This window comes from Rhineura floridana, chromosome 7, assembly GCF_030035675.1.
Source record: "Rhineura floridana isolate rRhiFlo1 chromosome 7, rRhiFlo1.hap2, whole genome shotgun sequence".
Classification (NCBI taxonomy): Eukaryota; Metazoa; Chordata; class Lepidosauria; order Squamata; family Rhineuridae; genus Rhineura; species Rhineura floridana.
In genome coordinates this window covers 119,357,185-119,378,217 of record NC_084486.1, presented here as the reverse complement: position 1 = coordinate 119,378,217, position 21,033 = coordinate 119,357,185, and the positions used below count along the sequence as shown (strand labels likewise).

General features: G+C 43.3%; 1 protein-coding gene across 1 annotated transcript in view; it reads right to left on the bottom strand.

The window, feature by feature from the left end:
* MED12L (mediator complex subunit 12L) overlaps nucleotides 1–21,033 on the bottom strand; it is a 366,394-nt gene that overhangs the window by 62,067 nt on the left and 283,294 nt on the right. Inside the window, exons 34-36 of the mRNA XM_061637068.1 lie at nucleotides 8,900–9,009; nucleotides 8,197–8,332; nucleotides 6,999–7,160 (exon numbers count right to left, since the gene is read on the bottom strand). Of these exons, the coding sequence (XP_061493052.1) occupies nucleotides 6,999–7,160; nucleotides 8,197–8,332; nucleotides 8,900–9,009 (408 nt within the window). The remainder of the gene's footprint in view (nucleotides 1–6,998; nucleotides 7,161–8,196; nucleotides 8,333–8,899; nucleotides 9,010–21,033) is intronic.

Below are 21,033 nucleotides of genomic sequence, written 5' to 3'. Positions count from 1 at the left end.
TACACCCCTTCCGACCTCTCAGTTGTGGGAACTGGCTCTATCGCCGCTATGTCCAGGAGGTGATGTATAGCTGTCTGCATGATGTTGTGCCTGGCTGGTGCCCTTGGGCAAGGAGACGGATGGAATCTGTCTGAAGGGGTTGCCCAGAACTCTATGGTATAGCCATAAGTGAAAAGGTTCCTGATCCAGGAGACCGTAGTAAGGCGCAGCCATCGATCTCCAAAATTAAGTAATCTGCCACCTATGGGGAGGGCGTTAATACTACTTGAGTAGGCGGGGGCCTCCCTTATATGAGGACGATGAATTGCCCCTGCGCCCTTGGTACTGACCTCTGCCCTGGAAGCGTCGGTTCCAGGAACCCCTGAATGCATTGGGGTCATAGGGTCTGAAGTCGCAGCCTCGTCCTCCTGGCCGCGTTCCTCGAAAGGAATGGTTAGAACGAAAGGAGGGAAATCGCCTGAAGGGCCTGTGGTCGATGTTCTTGACTGTGGCCAGAACCGGTTTGTGGGCGTCTTTTGGATCAACCAGAACTGCCTTTAGAGCTTCCTCGCCGAAGAGTAGAGATCCGGAGTAAGGAGCCTTGGACAGGTTCAGTCTGGCCGCTGAATCAGCTTGCCAGTGGCGAAGCCAGAGGGTGCGACGAGCGACTATTTGAGTCGTCATGGCTCGTGCCCCTAGTTGAGTGGCATCCAAAGTGGCATCGGCCACAAAAGCTGCTGTCTTACGTAATTTCGACAGTGCTCTTCTGAAGGCGACAGGATCAGGGTTAGCATCCTCTAGAAGGTCATCCATCCACATCATAGAGGCTCTGGAGAAGATGGAGGCTGAAGTGGAGGCACGCATGGCTAGGGCAGTGGCCTCGTGATTCTTGCGGAGGGCGAAGTCTATTCGTCGCTCAGTAATATCTTTTAGGTGGGATTCCCCTTCCCTGGGCAAAAGAGATCTTGAAACGAGGCGAGCAATTGGTTCATCTATGCCAGGGACATCTAACTTGGTGGCAAAGTCTGGGGCTAGGGCATAAAGTCTGTCAGCCAGGTTCTTGAAGCGTCGAGCTTTGAGTGGATGAGCCCATTCTTCGGAGGCTAATTTGGCAATTGGGTCCGGCACCGGGATGTAGTGTTCAGTAGGTGCAGGGGATTTGAGGACCTTGGCCCCTTTGATAGCTGGGGCGGACGAAGTTGAAGGCGCAGTCTGGAGACCAAGGGTATGAAGTACCCTACGTGCTAGCGGCTGATAGTCTGAGGTATTAAACAAGCGATACGATGTATCCTCCTGATGATCTGAATAGTCGCTCCAGTCGTCTCCTTCAACATGGTCAGTGAAAGTTGACTCCTCCGCATACGAGGCTTCGTCAATACATCTGCCTCTGGCTACATCAAAGGGATCTGGTGAACAGGAAGGATGAGCTTCATGGCACGCACGTTGGTCCATGTTGAGTGGAGGTATGGCAGGAACTTGTGGTAGCGACTGCATTTGGGTGAAAAATGCCAGCATGGCTTGAAGTTGGGAGAGGAAATCAGGAGACAGCTGCAGACCAGATGTGGCAGATGTGTGTGCCTGAACTATTGGAACAGATGTTTGAGGCGGTAAACCAGAGGTAGGTTCGTTAGGCGAACAGTGAGCGGGAAAGCCAACAAACTCTTCCTCGTCAGAGGCAGCAGCAGGGGAATGGAAAATATCACTTATGTGTGTCTGTGCTGTGGTGGTGATTGGCACAGAGACATAACGAGGGCGCTTTGATTTACTATGGCTGGAAAGATGTTTTGTCTTAGCCAGTGCTTTGGCATGTCTGGTCTTAGACGTGTTAGGATGTTGTGGCTTGGCTGATTGTGGCATGTCTGGCTGATCTGGCACCATGTGTGTTGATGGTGACATGCCTGGCTGTTCTGCCATCTTATATTAACTTGGGTGCAGTACACTGCCACGGAGGGGGCAGGATGTAAAGACCCGAACTGACACAGCGTACTACCACGGAGGGGGTAGAATACACTGGCAGATGGCGAAGTGCACTGCCACAGAGGGGGCAGAATGCACTGAGATATCAGCGTTAATATAATATAGGCTGTTCTAGAGTTGGCACACTCAGATTAGCGCTGTAGGCTGGGTTTTAGGCTTGTTCACGACCCCAGAGGGGGCAGGATATACAATATAAATCAGGTTTAGTACAAGTCAGCCACTGATATAAAGCTCCAGCCTTGATAATATAATCCAGCCACTAGGATTAAAGCTCCAGCCTTGATAATACAATCCAGCCCACTAGGATTGGAGCTCCAGCCTTGATAATATAATTCAGCCACTAGGATTACAGCCACAGTAAAAGTGTGTGTAAATCAGCCCTGTGTAAGTTTGTCAGCAGCACATATACACAAACATACGGATAGATAGCCTGCAGGGGAGGTATCCGATGGTTAATAAGGGTAACAAAAAAGGCGGGAAATTTGAAGTCAAAAAATGGCGCCCGGAAAAGAAAGAGCGGGAAAAAAAATGGCGGAGAGGGAAGAAGCAATGGCGGCGTCGGAAGCGAACTGGGGGAAGGGCTGCCCAGCACAGTCCCGTAGGAGGAACCGCGGGGCCGAAAACCGCACTAGCTGCTCTAAAAAATCCCCTGGCAGTAAGGGAAAAGCGGCAGCCGCCGCAGAGAGAGCCGCCGTCGGCGTTTGCAAAGCCCTTCGCAGTGGGAATTAAAGCCACGTAGCGAGGGTGATCTGAGGAAAAAGGTATGATGGGGTAACAGCGGGAGCCGCAGCTGCAAGCTCCCGCTGGGATCGGAAGAGCCGCAGCCGTGGCAACAGAGCCGTGGGGGAGGCTCAAAAATGATCAAAACCAAGATAACCGCAGCCGCGGTCACTGAGGGAACTCCCAGGCAACGGATACAATAGAGCCGGGGGGGGTGCTCGAAAACTGCCAAAAACAAAGAGAACCGCAGCCGCGGTCTCAGAGGAACCCCCAGTCAAGGAAAGAAAATAACTTGAAAAGAATAGCTCGGGAGAGAACGAAGAGAGCCGCAGCCGCGGTCTCTGAGGGGACCCTCAGTAGGCTAAACACAAAACAGAAAAAGGATCTGAAGACAAATACACAAGAAATACGAGACTTAGCTAAATGCTACGTGTAATTCCAATCTTGTTCGTACGAAGGCAAGAATGAACTGGAGAGTGGGAGGGGCCTGACGCCCCTAGTCTTCACTTCAAAGACATTCTTGCCTTCGCACGATAGGTGGAGCTGAAACCCGTTGTGATGGCTGGACTCATAGGGAAAATTAAGCCACAGTTTCATGTTGGTTTAATTTCAGCTTGTTCCAAATCTGGAGAGGCTTCCTGGTTTAATTGCACCTTGCATGAGGAGGCTTCATGTTCGACGAGAGATATGGTTCAGTGGAATGAAATGTTTGTAAAACTCAAGAGGTACAGTTTATGACTATTCTATGTGAGCTTAAATATATACACAAGATAAGCACAATGGAAATTCACAATAGCAGCATTAGGTGATGCAATTTAAACTTTACATAGAATGGTCACAGACTTTTCTTGCATTTCATGACCATTGTGGGGTTCTAATCCACAAAAATGTAGGCCTCAATAATTCTGCTAGTCTTTAATAATTCACAAGACTCTTTGTTGCTTTTGCTACAATGGGTAATACAACTACCCTTCTAGAAATCTTTACCATGCAAAAGCAAAACAAGTGAATATTTTAGTGCTAAACTGTAAAATCTATTTAGTAATCTACATACAAGACACTAGTATCACACTACATATGTCAGTTATTGGTCAAAGTTGTTACAGTGATTGAAAAATTATGCATATACATATTCCAACAAGTTTCAGAAAGTATCTAAAAATCCTGTTTCTTATTTTCTCGTGTTACAACCTAAAATCTCTTAACCAACACTCTCCATAATTAAAAACAAGCTAAAACTGATAGTTTTATCAGTCTAATATATTATTCCAAAATTCAATGCCTTCCTGCATAATCCTTCAGAAATAAAACTCATATATTCTGTCTGACTTCCCCATATATTGTTTACAGTCAGTCTTCATTTAAATCACAAACATTTGGTATCTTTGGGTTAGTCCTCTGTAAATGTCATATATGTGAAGAGTGAAATGTCTGCAGCAAATTAATTAAAAGTCATATTTGGGACACTGCCCACAACTCTCATCTTAAAATCAACCCCAAGTCTTGTTAATATCTCACAAGAGCATAAAATAAAAATGGTTGAATGTGATTAACTTCAAGTTAAGGCTCAAACATTATGCAGCATCTCCTGTTATGAGCTCTTGTAATGGACAGCTTGACAATTACAACTTACCACTTTGTTGTTACGTGCCTTCAAGTCAATTACGACTTATGGCAACCCTATGAATCGCGACCTCCAATAACTTCTGTTATAAACCACCCTGTTCAAATCTTATAAGTTCAGGTCTGTGGTTTCCTTTATGGAATCAATTCATCTCTTGTTTGGCCTTCCTCTTTTTCTAATCCCTTCTGTTTTCCCCAGCATTGTTGTCTTTTCTAGTGAATCATGTCTTCTCATTATATGTCCAAAGTATGATAACCTCAGTTTCATCATTTTAGCTTCTAATAATAGTTCTGGTTTAATTTGTTTTAACACCCAATTATTTGTCATTTTCGCAGTCCATGGTATGTGCAAAGGTCTCCAGCAACACCACATTTCAAATGAGGTGATTTTTTTCTTATCCACTTTTTTCACTGTCCAACTTTCACATCCGTACATAGAGATCAGGAATACCATGGTCTGAATGATCCTGACTTTAGTGTTCAGTGACATATTTTTGCATTTGAGGGTCTTCGCTAGTTCTCTCATAGCTGCCCTCCCCAGTCCTAGCCTTCTTCTGATTTCTTGCTATTGTCTCCATTTTGGTTAATGACTGTGCCAAGGTATTGATCCTTGACAAGTTCAATGTCAGTCTTACCACTAGCTGGCAGTATTGTCTGCTTTAGCCTTGGGATATTAGGATCAGTTTAGACATTATAGTTGTCACGGTAAACATTTTAAATAATAGCAGATATAGTGAGTTATCTGCATATCAAATTTTTAAAGAAATTTTACATCACTGCAATCATCCACAGTAAAGTTGAGTTGATGTGTATGGTCCATAATATTCACTCTACAGGCCAGCAGCACAAGCCTAACCATGTTGTGATGTCACTTGTTTATGTGTATTGTTCATGGCAAGTAGTGCCTGAGAGTGATTAAAATAAGTCACAGACAGTAAGTATTTGCATATAGATGGTGACTGGCTGAGAGAGGGGTGAGAAGTTTAGTATGCTTAGAGATGAGTGGTGTTTAAGGGTGAGAAGAAACAGTTAGTGGTAGGATTTAGGTTCAGTTACAGCTGTGGGCAGTTGAAGATTTAGATAAAAGGATTTGAGTGGGGTCTAGGGAGAGACCAAGTATGAATGTAAGAGGAAATAATTAGCAGTTAACAGAATTAGTAAAACCCAGAAAATTAAATATATGCTGGAGGAGGATAAAGTGGCTTCTTACTGCGTAATACCTTTTAATCGTGAAATAATAAATATATTGTTGTCTTCATTATCTCACATTTATTGCTTGAGTACTATCAAGAGGAAAAATAATACAGATGAAATAATAATATTAATACATGTCCTCATATCCTAAAGAGAACAAGTACTGGATCTGAAGTAAAGGTCCTGGTGGCAGCGTTATCCAATATGAAAAGAGAAGGGATGCCATGCATGTCTATTCAGAGGTAAGTCCTATTGAATAACATGGAGTCACTCCTATGTAAATGGGGTTACTGCAATCCTACTCATTTATTTGGGAACAAGTTGCATGGAATTCAAAAGGATTAATTCTGGTAAGCCATGGTTATGATTACACTGTAAATCTCTGAGCATAAAAGGCTCACGCTAGATAACAAAATCCACTTGAAGTGATTTAAAGCAGTCACATGTCAGCAAATAGCTGTAAGTTACACCTTAGTAAGTAAACAACAACAACATCTGATGCCAGGTCCTGCTTCAGTGGGTCTGGTTATTATTATTTTGTGATCTGTTGTATTTTATAAATACTGTTAGCATTTTTGTGAATAGTTGAAAAGAAGGAAATAAATCTACTAAATCAGGGGTGGGGAGTCAGTGGCCCTTCAGATGTTGTTGGACTCTAACTCCCATCAGCCCTAGCCAGCATTGGCCAATGGTCAGGGATGCATCTGCAATATCTGAAGGGCCACTGTCTCCCCATTTGTGTAGTAAATAAATAATAAATAGGGAAGTGGTCAACAGAATGATTAAGAGATTCAGCATCAAATCAATAAGCCCTGGTCCAAATCTCATCTCTGCTATGAACTCACTTGGTGGCTTTAGGCAAGTCATTCAATCAGCTTCATTCCTGCCCCCCCATCTGCAATATAGGGGCTAATAATACTAATTTACCTTACAGAGTTATTTTAAGGATTATAACTAGAAAATGTATGTGAAACTCTTTGAATACTTGAAAGCACTATAAAAAATCTGGGCAGTATTCAATGCTAGTCCTACTTAGAGTAGACCCACTGAAGTTAATAGGCATGGCTAACTTAAGTTTATTAATTTCAGTAAGGCTACTCTGAGTACAACCCTTTAAGTATTTATTTCTTTAACAAAATTTATATACCGCTTGATTGATTGTAATAAAACCTCTCAACTGTTTTAGAACAGTTTTTACAAGAAAAAAGTAGGAAGTCCACCTGTTTTTGTAGCTTAATAGAGATCTCATTATGAATGCACTTTTATTCTAGAAAGAACAAACAATGGTTTCTTTGTTTTGCAGAATATGGGAGAAGTTCTAATATAAATACTTAAGGAACAATAATAGTTTTTCACATATTAGAAAAACATTCACAAACTAAAGAGTTACAAATAAATAAACTGAATGGAACAGATTAAAGGGCTACCAAGTTATCTTTCAACTGTCATATGCATGAGAAAGTTGGCATATAATTAATGTCTTAAAGGTAAATGTTAACTCTTGCCTGTTTCTTATCTATAGAGTCAAATCCAGCAATTTTGTTTCCCTTAGTATCAATTAGTGATCCCATAGGCTCACAAGCAATAATGTCGCACATCTGTTTGGGCAACGGAAGAAGTTGACGAACTTTGTCAATACTTTCTGAACACTTATCTCCTAGTTCTTTCTACAAGGAAAAAAGAAGAAGTACAAATGTAAGAAATTCTGCACCAGAAAAGTTTCAGATGAGTCATTTCCTTGTACTTTTACTAATTTTATTCAAGACTATCAGCACAGTCTTCACTGTGCCTTAAAATGTGCTTTATAAGCTTTTCCACTGTCTTCTGTTGGGGGGGAAATACCAAGATCTAACTATAGAAATCTACTTTAAATGTAGATGTAGAAGTCTAAAGAACAGATGAGCAAGGGTGTCACCTGCAGTTTCAGCATATCAGTTGTATCACATTGAGCCAAGCCAGAAAACCATGGATAGGAAGCTGTCTTATATACCAGGTCAGACCATTTGTCCATCTAGCCCAGTACTGTCTATTCTGATTAGCAGTCATGGTCTCAGGCAGACGTCTTTACCATCACACACAACCTTAAATCTTTTCAATGATGCCAAGGATTGAAACTGGGACTATGTGCTTGCAAAACATGTGCTCTAGCAGTGAGCTATTGTTTCCCTCCAAATATTGCATCTGTGATAAACAGTGCCTAATGGGCAATTGGGCATATACTCTTATTTGGAGGAATCCTGATGGACAATCTCTAGTTTTGTGTATAATTCAGACCTATTTTTTTCCCTCCCACATAGTAGATCTTCCCATACCAGCGATAGCTGATACATGTTCTGTTTACTGAATTGCAACACAGCGACGGAGCCAACCTGATGCACCCAATGCTGCACTAACACCACGCTAATCTTTCTGCTGCCTTGACCCTCCCCCTCTCAGTAACCAGCAGCGATGTGTGGAGCTAGAAATCCGGGTGAGCAACACAGTCCTATGGCCACTACTGGCTGTAGGCTCATGTGATCCTCCCTCCTCTCATGGATGCTCGTTTCTGATTTTTTAACCATGGCAGCAAACAAATGGTGCACTGAGACTATATGTCCTATTTTTATTCCTACTCATTAGTACAGTATCTGACTCCCTCCTTAGAAAACTTATTTGAAACTTCATTTAAGTAAGCATATTTCAGAAGTCAAATGGGAGACTTACTTTCAGCTTTTTCACCAAATTCATGTATGCTCTTTTGTTTTCTTCAGATCCCACCTGGGATGCATTTGATAGGTCAGACGCTAAGGTTCCATTGATCAACATGCTCAGCATATCAAGTACAGTTGTGAATAATTCACTAAGAGCGTTCAGAAAAAAAGCATTCAGTTACATCCTGAAAAGCAAAATTGGATCTTCCAGTTAACCAAATGTTTAATATTCATCTCTGGAATGTCATATGATCCATGAATATAGCATCTCAAAGCATGAGACAGATCTCCAGGGGAAAGCAGAGGCAACTGTTACTACAGAAGCAAGATACCTTTTGATCCTATTTTCTAACTTGGTTTGTGTGAGTCTCTGAAATGAGATGGTGGTAAAATATTAATCCTACCCCACCTGCTATTTTGCCTCATTATAATACTTTCCATACATTCTCAAGCCTGCACACCCCTTTTCTGATGGTATGGTTTGGTTTGCTCCCACTGGGACAAGAGTAAGACACCATCAGCCAACCCACATTTGTTTCCTTCACTGTGTTTGAGAAAGCCCTAGCAGGTGAACTTGGCCTCAGTAACAGTTCTGGAAAATTCCTCTTGAAAAAAAATATGTCTAAAGCTATAACCATAATATTTCAGACCCGTTTAGCAAAGTTGGTCTTGCACAGAAAAATAATGTTGCATTGTTCTTAACAATGTTGACGTACTTATTGGTTTGCATATCAACTGTTCCCGATGTTATTATTTGAAGGAGCAGAAGTGCCCAGTCTGTGGTCCATTGTGTACTTCTCTGCACCGTGTCAAACATTCCACCTACCTAGAATGAGAACCACATGAAAAGTCAAAGATAAATATGATAGACTGAATACGTTGTGCTATCCTTTATTCATGCTTATTGCCTACTTATATGAATTCCTAATAAGTCCCTATTGGTAGCTTTCTTGTGAAGACCAGGATTCCAAGCAGCTCCTGACACAGGGCTCTAGTGTAGCCTTCCTTCCCTTAATATATCTCTTCATTGGGGGGGGGATATGCTGCTGTGATACAGGTTGCCAATCACTTTGAACATCCTGCCTGCGCTTCATCTTACTGAACCAGCAGCCTGTCAATTATTCATGTCCCATCTAAGCAGACGCAGGAGCGGGTCCACACAGAGGGCCCGGACAAAAGCAGGATGTAACATGAGATGTAGTCAGACCGTGAATTCAAGTGACAGATGACCTGTCACATTGCACTGTGTCTAGCATTGCACTGTGTTACACTGTATGCCTGATGCAGGAAAGGAGGCCCCTCTTCACCCTACTCTCTCTGCCTGCACAGTCGCAAGATTATGGCCTTGGTGTTTCTCTCAAATTACGTTCTCACCATATTACCTACACACCCAAATATTTTAGCAGTTATTATTATTACCCACTCTTCACCCTGAGGTCCCATATTCTTCCTTTTCCACCTACAATATATGATTTTTAACATTATGAGTCTGAACGTCACTCTTCAGGAAAAAAAAGTACCATTCACTACTGGTGCATGTGTAGTTTTGGCTGTGAGATACAACACAGCCAATGAGGCTGAGGCAGAAGGAGGCAAATAAGTACTTTGCTTTTTTCTTCCCTGTGTAGTTCTGCTCGCTCTTCCATTTCTGTCAGCAACAGAATTATTTTTAGCAATGTGTTTTCAAATAGACAATGTAGCTGGGAGGGAGAAACATGTCTGTAAAGGCTCACCTAGGACAAGATTTGTTGACATTTCAGCATCTGGCAAAATATTTTTTTTCTTTGACTGAGCTTCTTGTCATGAAGTGTAAGTTGCCTGCAGGTTGGTTTTTAACCTTTCTGCTGAATTTAGTGGTTTGTTTATAACTATTTTTCTATGCTGTTTTATTGTTTTTAGTCTTATCTTTTTATAATCATCATTCCAAGTCTATGTTTCCACTGCCAGTACCAATTAATGCTATACCAAAATTTTGTCATACATTTTTCAGCCATTCTCTTTAAATTAATGAGAAAAGAAACTGCATTAGAAAATTATCACCGGGAAGAGAAAATTTCAGTGAAATTCTCATGGGCAGCATGCAGGGCTTTTCTTGTGCTTAGGTTACTTTCAAGGTGCCCACTGTAAGCTTGTGAGAGTGTCCTCTCTTTCATTCTGCAAAACCTGTCTTCAGTGGATTGCACTGTTTAGCCTTCCTGGATGCCCATGCATCCTGAAAAACCCCATCATATCTTCTGCTGGGCTTTCTTCTTAGTGCAGAAGGCAGGAATTCTGCCTACCATGTGCCTGGCTGCTGTTCATTGTTATGCAAGTGCACTCATCTTAGGCAGTAAGTAGCCACCCTCCCAAGCTTCCAACATTTCAATTAAAACTGAGAGGAAGATGTCATGAGGTAACTTTTCCCATGGGCCTTTTTCAGGTCAAGAAGCATGGGCAACCAAGGAGACTGCAGAGCACTGAATAAATATTTATTCACTAATAGACAAAAATACCTTGCGGTTTAAGAGCGTACCTATAGCCCACAGATATTTCTATCAAACGTTTAAAAGCAGGGAAATTGGGCAGCTATAGTGAATGCACCAGGGGAGCAGGACACCTGACCTCCTCTCTGAGATACTGGACTGCCCTACAAATTTGTCAAAATGCAAACACAATTTGGGTTGGTCTTTTACAGTCCAATCCACTTCCTGTGTACCTTGGAAGAACTTGGTAACATGTGCCTCTGAGCATATGAGGACTGGTGGCAACACCTGCCATCTCCAAAGATGGAGAATTACATTTTGGTATGTTTGTTGGTGTTCTTACTTTGCTTCTTTCCTATGTTACTATTGTTTCTACAGAGAACCTAATCTAGAAAATTTTATTTCCCTCATTATTCATCCTAGAGATCTGTGTCAAATTTATTTGTATTAATTTCAAAGCCTTTTTATTGGTCAATGTCATATGATGGTGAAGACAGCCTTTTCTGTTTCAAATTGGAAGTAATGTTCTATTTCTATTTTGGGTGCATTAACAGTTGAATCTGAAACTGCAGTTTGATGTAAATTCAGACTGATTACAATATGTTGCTACTTAAGCAATAACTAGCTGTTGGGAAAGAAAACTTGGCCTGCCCAAAATGCATGTTTTCAGCCTGCTATGTTTAAACCATTTCATTTAAGGAAAAGTGGGCATGGTTAATTAAAAACATAGAGCAACCTAGAAATCTGCAAGAATATATTTCACCTCCCACTGTTTTATCTTGTGCAAACTGAGACACTCCTGATGTCCACTGGAGACTATTCTGCAGAATAGTCAGTGCTATTATTCCACAATTGTTTTTGGAATTTTTGAGTGCATATTTTGCAAAGTGTGCTGTGCTACACATATTCACAGAAACAGAAGCAAAAGAAAATATCTACTATAGGAAACTTCACTAAAATTGCAAAGTAAATCAACATATTTCAAGTGAACTATATCAACTGAACCTTAAAATTGTGGCTTCCCCCCTGCTAAAAGATCAGCACAGCACATGTCTTGTTTCTATTATTTGGGCTGATTGCAGGTGTTGCCACCACTCACCATGCTCAGAGGCACATGTTACCAGATTCTTCCAAGCTACACAGCAAGTCGACTGGACTGTGAAAGACCAACCCAAATTGTGTTTGCATTTTAACAAATTTGTAGGGCAGTCCAGTATCTCAGAGAGGAGGTCAGGTCTCCTGCTCCCCTGGTGCATTCACTATAGCTGCCCAATTCCCCTGCTTTTAAAAGTTTTAAATTTTGATGGGCTATAGCTACATTCTTAAACCACAAGGTTTTTTGCGTATTAGTGAATTTCTCTGCTTTTTAATCTGGGAGGTAAGAAATGGGATCCTGTGCAAATTTGCTGAGAATGGATTAATCATTTGAATGCTTATTGAGTTCAGTGGGATTTACTCCCATGAAATCATGCTTAGGATAGGTAAAACTGACTGGGGGGAGGGAGTAACGGAGGGCTAGACTGGGCAGGGGAGGAGGAAGAAGGAATAGGGGAAGGGAGGAGGAAGGGAGAGGAGAGGGGAAGGAGCGGAAAGACAGGTCTGATCATTTGCATGCTCACTTAGTTTAATGGGATTTACTCCCATGCAGTCATGGTTAGGATAGATAAAACTGACCATGGGGGAGGAGAAGGGGGAGGGGAGAGGGGAGCAGAAGGAGGGGGAGGAGGAATGAGGGGGTTGGAAGGGGAGGGTCAAAAGAAGGGGAAGGGAAGGAGCAAAAGGGAGGTGATGAGAGGAAGGAGGAGGGGAGGGCAGGTTTGATCATTTGCATGCTTATTGAGTTCAATGGAATTTACTCTCGTGCAATCATGCTTAAGATAGGTAAAATTGATCATGGGGAGGGGGGGTGGAGGGGAAGGGGAGTGGAAGGTGATGGGGAAGGAGGAAGGAGAAGCGAGGGTGGGTTTGATTATCTCCATACTTTTTCAGTTCAGTGGGATTTATTTCTGTTCAATCATGTTTAGGATAGGTAAAACTGACCTGGGGGAGGGGCGGGGAGGGGAGGAGATTGGGTGGGTGGGCACTGGGCATAGGGGAAGCCTTTATTATTGCTTTTCAGCATTTTCCCCACCTTTTTATTCTACAGCAGGCACAAGTAGCCTCCCACCCAAATTTAAACCAAAGCTGTCCCTGGCCACATCCACACCAGGCCTTTATTTCACTTTAGACAGTCATGGCTTCTCTCAAAGAATCCTGGGAAGTGTAGTTAGTGAAGGGTACTGAGAGTTGCTAGGAGATGCCCTGTTCCCCTCACAGACCTTCAGTCAGAGCAGCTGACTGTTCAACCACTCTGGCCACTGGAGCTCTCTCAGGGGAATAGGAGTCTCTGTGATGTTCCTGTATTAATGTATATATGGTAAGTGCTGTTTGTATAGAAGATATGTGGTAAGTGGAATGAAAGAGGAGGGGGGAGTAAATGAGCAGTAGAATGCTGGATGATTGGCTGAGTGTTTGGATGGCTGAGAGTATAAAAGGAAGGATGACAGTTGAATCTGGGTGGACGTTAGTGGGTTGTTTGAGAGGTGTTTGGTGGACGTTAGTGGGTTGTTTTGGTGGAGTTTGGAGGTGGGTGTGAGTTGGTATATGTCAGGAGAGTGTGCAGAAAGAGGGAGGTGGAGTTCGGATTAGTAATAAGTCAAATATCACAGTAATAGATGAAACCATAAGCTTGTAGATCATTATCAAAGTTATCTTGTTATTAATGTTATTTAATAAATACTATTTTGGTTTACCGAAGGCCTGATCGTTGGCTGGGGTTTCACAGACCAGAAGGGAGGGTAAGGTAATGACCAAGGCTGAAGGGAAACAGTAACAAATGGTGGCAGCGGTGAAGAGGAGAAGATAACATTATACGTATCCAGAGCAACCCCGAGTTATGAGTTATCTGCATTGATTCAAGGGGGTTGGGAACAGCATAGGCATGCAGTCACGAATGTAACCAGATAGAGAGACTCAGGCAAGGTCTCTGGGAACATTGGTTGTAGAACGTGACTGGTGGTGCTGCCTAGCAGGGGGATCTATTGAGATCTGTGCTAGAGCGGAGAAACCATAAAAAAGGACAGTCCGGACTGGTGGAGTCCCTGGTGGTGCCTAGTGAAAGGCAGTAGCCACGAGCAGGTAGGAAGCTGACAGGGAGAGCCAGGGAAGGGCGTCATAGGTGTTGGCTGTAGCGGTGGGATACGGACAAAAGAGAGTCCCTAACAGTGGTGTGGCAAACAGAAATAACAAATAAAGATAACTTGTGAGAGTGACTGGCAAAGAGTGTGTGGCAAAGAGTGAGTGAACTCCAACACCATGGCTGAATATATAAAAATGAAAAGAGAGGAGCTGGTGGAGAAGTGCATAACATTCGATTTACCTCACGAGGGTAAAGGGGTAGATGAATTGAGGGTAGCACTAATAGGATTTACAACTGTCCAGCAAAAACAACCTGTTAGGGAAGAGACCCCAGAAGGATACTTAAGCAATCCCACTTATATAGAGTATTTGAGAGAGAAGTTGAGGATGGAGGCTGAGGAGAAAGACAAACAGAGGGAGTTGGAAACTGAGAGATTGAGGAGGAAGGCTGAGGAAAAAGACAAGCAGAGGGAGTTGGAAACTGAGAGATTGAGGAGGGAGGCTGATGAGAAGGAAAAACAGCGGGAGTTGGAATTTGAGAGAATGAGAGTGGATGCTGAATTACAGGTGGAAAAGTTAAAGTTTGAAAGAGAGAAGTTTCATTCTGATGAAACAAGAAAGGACAGAAATGAAACAAAAATAAAAGTTACACCGAAAGATTTTGCAGTGTTTGAGCCTGGACAAGATCCACAGATTTACCTCAGCACCTTTGAAAAGGCAGCTCAAATGTGGGGGCTACCGGAGGATAAATATATGCAATATTTATCAACCTGATCAAAGGGGAATTGGCAGAGGTATACCAATATTTCCCCTCAGACAGGCCCGTCACATATGCCGAGTTTAAAGAGGCAGTATACAAAAGATTCAGACTGGGACCTGACTACTTTAGGAAGTTATTCCGAAATTCTCAGATCCAAGTAGGGAGGTCTTTTGCTGAACTGGGAGCAAAGTTGATGGATATATTTGGAAAGTGGATGAGTAGTGCCAAAGATCAGTCAGTGGAAGAGGTGAAAAGCCTCATGATACTGGATCAATTATTCCATCAGTTACCACCAGAAATAAGGCTCCTTGTCAAAGACCGTACCCCTACATCGGTGCAGGAGGCCGCAGAGATGGCGGATCACTTTGCCTCCAATAGAACTGGCTGGGTGGGGAAAACATCAAGAGAGTTTAAACCCAGACCATATAATGGTGGCAGAAAGGATGTGGTACCACAGCGAGTGAGTCCTCCAGTAAAATCTGAAGGGCACAGGACACCCCAGAGTGGATCTGTGTACCCTAAAAGTGAGGAGAAATTATGCTATAAATGTGGTAGACCGGGGCACCTACGTTTTCAATGTGGGGTTGCCAACCCTATTAGTAATCCTGCTCAGGGAAGGGCAGTAAAAATAGAACCAAAAGAGCTGGAAACAAAAAAGGTTCAGTTCTGCCAGATAAACTGGACCGAAGTAAAAGACTTTGATACGAGTCTAAGAGAGGAAGTGTGTGTTCAGGGGGCAAATTATTGGGCATTGCTTGATACTGGTGCCGCTCAGACGTTACTAAGGCCAGATTTAATAAAATCTGAGGAAATATTACCTCAGGAAACGGTGACTATCCAAGGAATGAGGGGTGAACCAGAAAACTTACCCATGGCCCTAGTGAAAATGCAGTGGAGAGGCAAAGAGGGAAATTATAAAGTATGTATTAATGCCCAGCAACAAGAACCAGTGATACTGGGAATAGATATAATGGGGGCACAAGGAAAAATATATGTGGTGACCAGACGACAGCTTGGCAGAGAGACAGAAGCCATGTTAATAGAGGCTGAAGAAAACAGGGTGCAACCTGTTATCGAGCCTAAGGTCACCATAACAACCCTTGGCAGGCCTGCTGAAGGAGACAAACTGTATCAAATGGTCTCTGGGGAAGAGGCAGAGCAGTTCAGGGAAGAACTGAATAGGGATACAAGTTTGAGGCAAATAAAGGAGCAAGCCCTGACCCAACAGATTCCTTTCACTGACAAACTGAGGAATCAAGTTGTGTGTGAGAATGGGATTTTATATAGACTGTGGATGCCTGCTGAGAGAAAGGATGAATGTGAACCAGTGAAGCAATTGATAGTACCTAGCAAATACAGAACCAGATTGCTAGAGGTAGCCCACGATGTCCCATGTGCAGGACATCTGGGAATAAAAAAGACCAAGAGGAGATTGGCTGCACATTATTATTGGCCAAATATCTCCAAAGATGTAAAACAACATTGTCTATCTTGTGGTATATGCCAAAAGGTGGGGAAAAGTGGAGTAAAGACTAAGGCACCCTTAAAGCCCCTTCCTATAATTGGACAACCCTTTTATAGAGTGGGAGTAGATTTGGTGGGCCCTTTTTCCAAACCCACAAGGCATGGCAAGAAATATCTAGTGGTGGTGGTGGATTTTGCCACCAGGTACCCAGAAGCGGAAGCATTAAGATCCGTAGAAGCCCCTGTAGTGGCAGAGGCTTTGTTAAAAATCTTTATGAGGCTGGGTTTCCCTCATGAAGTGCTGACGGATCAAGGCAGTGTATTCATGGGAGAAGTGATGCACTGTATGTGGAAGTGTTGTGGTCTAAAACATCTAAAGACCACCACTTACCATCCAGCCACTAACAGATTGACTGAGAGATTTAATGGGGTTCTGAAGGGCATGATAAAAAGTTATGTTCAAGATCACCCACAAGACTGGGATGAACGTTTGGGGTGCTTCTTATTCGCGTACAGAGAAGTCCCTCAGGAGTCAACAGGCTTCTCACCCTTTGAACTGATGTTCACTAGAAAAGTGAGGGGACCTTTGGAACTGTTAAAAAAATCATGGGAAGGAACCCTGGGAGAGTACAAAACATCTGTAGTTGATTTTGTATTAGACTTTCGCAGCAAATTAACATCGATGATGGAAGCTGTACAAAAGAATTTGAGTCAAGCTCAGGAGAAGCAAAGTTACTGGTATGACAGAACAGCCAGGGAACGTGTGTATGATGTGGGAGATATGGTTATGGCATTCATACCCAGGAAACATGATAAATTACAGGCTAACTGGGAGGGACCATATACCATAAGAGAAAAGCTTGACACAGTGACGTATGTAATTACCACAGTATTAGAGGCATTAAGAAAAGCAGGGCTAACAATAAAAGCTAAGAAATGCCAGTTTGGATTGAATGAGGTCATCTATTTAGGACATAAGGTGGGGAGTGGGAAAATAACCCCCTTATAGAGCAAAGTTGAGGCAATACAATCATGGCCTATCCCCTTAACAAAGAAACAAGTTAGGGCATTTTTAGGTGTGGCTGGATTCTACCGAAAGTTTGTGAAAAATTTTGGGGAAATAGCGACCCCCTTGCATGAGTTGACAAAGAAAAAGTGTGCTGAACGTGTGGTATGGACGGATGAATGTCAAAAGGCTTTTGATCTTTTGAAGCAAGCCTTGTGCCAAGGACCTATATTAATAGCACCAGACTATGAGCAACCATTCATCGTGGCTACGGATGCGTCGGACCTCGCGCTGGGAGTCGTCTTGCTGCAGGAGAGAGGAGGCACCAGACATCCGGTGGCGTATCTTAGTCGTAAGCTAACATCGAGGGAGAAGAATTATTCGTCGGTCCAAAAGGAGTGCCTAGCGGTCGTGTGGGGACTGTGCAAGTTGCGCCCATACGTGTGGGGACGAAGATTTACGGTGACGACGGATCATCGGGCCTTGTTATGGTTACAGACTATGAAAAACCATAACACTATGCTGCAGAGGTGGTCCTGGGCTCTACAAGACTATCAGGTGGACTTCAAGTTCATCAAAGGCAAGGACCATGTATTGGCCGATGGACTTTCAAGGCAAGTGGCCGGGACTGCAGTGACGTGATGAAGACGTAGGAACAAAGAAGACATTTTCCCCATAAAGACTTGGTTTTATTGTTAACGCGGCGTATGAATCCTAGAGCAGGAATAATACTCTGCCCTTATTTTTAAGGGGGGGGAAATGTGATGTTCCTGTATTAATTTATATATGGTAAGTGCTGTTTGTATAGAAGATATGTGGTAAGTGGAATGAAAGAGGAGGGGGGAGTAAATGAGCAGTAGAATGCTGGATGATTGGCTGAGTGTTTGGATGGCTGAGAGTATAAAAGGAAGGATGACAGTTGAATCTGGGTGGACGTTAGTGGGTTGTTTGAGAGGTGTTTGGTGGACGTTAGTGGGTTGTTTTGGTGGAGTTTGGAGGTGGGTGTGAGTTGGTGTATGTCAGGAGAGTGTGCAGAAAGAGGGAGGTGGAGTTCGGATTAGTAATAAGTCAAATATCACAGTAATAGATGAAACCATAAGCTTGTAGATCATTATCAAAGTTATCTTGTTATTAATGTTATTTAATAAATACTATTTTGGTTTACCGAAGGCCTGATCGTTGGCTGGGGTTTCACAGACCAGAAGGGAGGGTAAGGTAAGGTAATGACCAAGGCTGAAGGGAAACAGTAACAAATGGTGGCAGCGGTGAAGAGGAGAAGATAACATTATACGTATCCAGAGCAACCCTGAGTTATGAGTTATCTGCATTGATACAAGGGGGTTAGGAACAGCATAGGCACGCAGTCACGAATGTAACCGGATAGAGAGACTCAGGCAAGGTCTCTGGGAACATTGGTTGTAGAACGTGACTGGTGGTGCTGCCTAGCAGGGGGATCTATTGAGATCTGTGCTAGAGCGAAGAGAGAAACCATAAAAAAGGACAGTCCGGACTGGTGGAGTCCCTGGTGGTGCCTAGTGAAAGGCAGTAGCCACGAGCAGGTAGGAAGCTGACAGGAAGAGCCAGGGAAGGGCGTTATAGTCTCCTCTCAGTACACTTCAGAAACTACACTTCCCAGGATTCTTTGGGAGAAGGCATGACTGTCTCAAGTGAAATAAAGCCCTGGTGTGGGTGTGGCCCCCTGATTAGGCAAGCCAAGCAGCTGTGAGTCTGGCTTTTAGAACACTGACAGTTGGTTGTTACAGACTATGCCTGACGTTATCATTGAGTTCCATGTAAAATTCCTTAAATTAATTAAAAATCAGCCAGGCATTTTTTAAACTTTTAAACTACAGAAGATGAAGGTCAGAGTGTGGGGCAAGGTCAGTAATAGGATTACAGGTACTCTGTGAACATGGCTGAATTTTAATTAATTTCAACAAATTATGAGAACTCTGACAGAAAAAAGTCCGAAAGGGGTCTGGGTTTTCTCTCTCTCTTTTTACACTTTGAACTCTCAATTCTCTCTGACTGTTTTGTGTATTGGAATGAAAATTTAGAGGGTTGTTAAGCAAGCTTTTATGAGTTCAGGACTATAAGTTTTGTAAGGTTTTGTTTTGAAATCAGCTTATTGGAAGCATCAGAATGGCATGGGGGTATTTTCAATTTAACATTGTGGAATGCGAAAAATCCACACTGGCTATAGTGTACAGCCATCCTCCAAGTCAATCTATGCCATGAATTCTCAAGGGCACAGCACCTCCCTGATGGTTACCAGGGACTCCATTCTGAACTTCCTGTAACAAACAACCTTGTTGACAAATGTTAGGTCAAGGATCGCCCTTCATGACGCATTGTGTTTTGCAATTGTGAAAAGATGGAGTAAACCCCTGAGAAGCACTCCCCCAGAGACACTGTCTCAATATCTTGAATATCTAGATGTTGGATTGCTTCTGCAATGGCCACCACATGAGTGGACAATGAGATACAGGAGAAAGGAGAAATCTGGGAGGTGGAGGTATCGCAAATTCTAAACAATAGCCAAACTGAAGTGACTGTAGCACACAGTGATCAGAGATGAGGGACAGCCAAGCTTCTGAATACTGAAGAAGCCTGGCCCCTACAGGCAGCAGGACATCATTGCTGCCGCTGCCAGACAGACCTGGAGCTGGTAGAGGAAGAAGAGTATTTTCTTGTAGAATCTGAACCAGAACATTGTTGGTATCTATTTCTGGATCAGCCAAGGCAGGAAGACTTGAAATCATGGCCCCTCCCAGAGGGCCTGCTCTAACGAAAGGGCTATAAGGAAGAATAGGAAGGATATTGAGAATACAAGGTATAGGGAGAAAATCAACACCGGTTTCTGTTTTTCCTTAGGGTCCACCAAAACTTCCTTTAGGGAATCATCCCCAAACAACTGAGACTCAGCATAAGGCTTGGTGGAGAGATTGATCCACACTGCTGTGCCCACACCCCAATGACAGAGCCATAACATGGGCCACCATGCCAGATACCATAGAGCATGGTGAGAGTTGAACCAAATCAAGAGTTGCATCAATAATGAAGGCTGCTGCCCAATGACACTTGTGAAAGGGTTCACTGAACCCTTTCCCGGTCTTCTTGTGGATCATCAAGCAAGTTGTTGCACCCGAGCATAGAACCCTTGAAAATACAGATGCCTCACAGGAAGCTCAGATGGAGAAAGATGTGGTCTTATGGAACCTCCGAAGAACAAAGTCCATGCAGAGCTCCACAGAGACCTTAAATTGTGCCTCACCCTCCTGAGCAAGGAGATAATGAGAAACCAACTGAGCAGTGGGCAATTCTACCCCAGGGACCTCAAGAGTGTAAAAATGGGTAGTAATCAAAGCTCAATGAGCATGGAGAAGAGTATCTCAACCAGACTGCAGAACCTGGGACCAGAATTCCAGACAAATAATTTTTAGGTTCTCTGAGAACAGAAGCACTCCTAGAGGCAGGAGTTGAAGAATACATAGTCAAGTCTTTCAGGTCTAAGGCCACAAGGGCCTTGCAGACTAGTGGTAGGTAGCGAAACAGATCAAAGAGACGATGGGAAGAAGTTACCAGAGGAAGCAAGTTATCATCATTCCACTCCCTGTCCTCCAAATCATGATCAGGAGATTTAAGAGCTAATGGTCTGTCCGGATGCCGGAGGGCAAAAGGACTATCAGAAGCATCCTTCTCTTCTTTGGAAGAATGCCTCCGAAGGATAGCTAGCCCCTCAAAGAGGAGAGGTCGAGACTTTGCAGTGCCCGATGAGGTGGTTGATGAGGCGGGACTAATGGAGGGACCTGAGCAATGGAAGGATGCTGAAGAGAGAGGCCAGCAGGTGGAGCCAAGGAAAGGCGCAAACAAGGCTACAGAGCAACGGTTGTTGGAGAGCCAGAGCTGGAATTAATACTGGATGGAAATGTCCCAGAAGCAAGGCCCCCAAGTAAGGCATCTAACTTGAGAAAGAAGGTC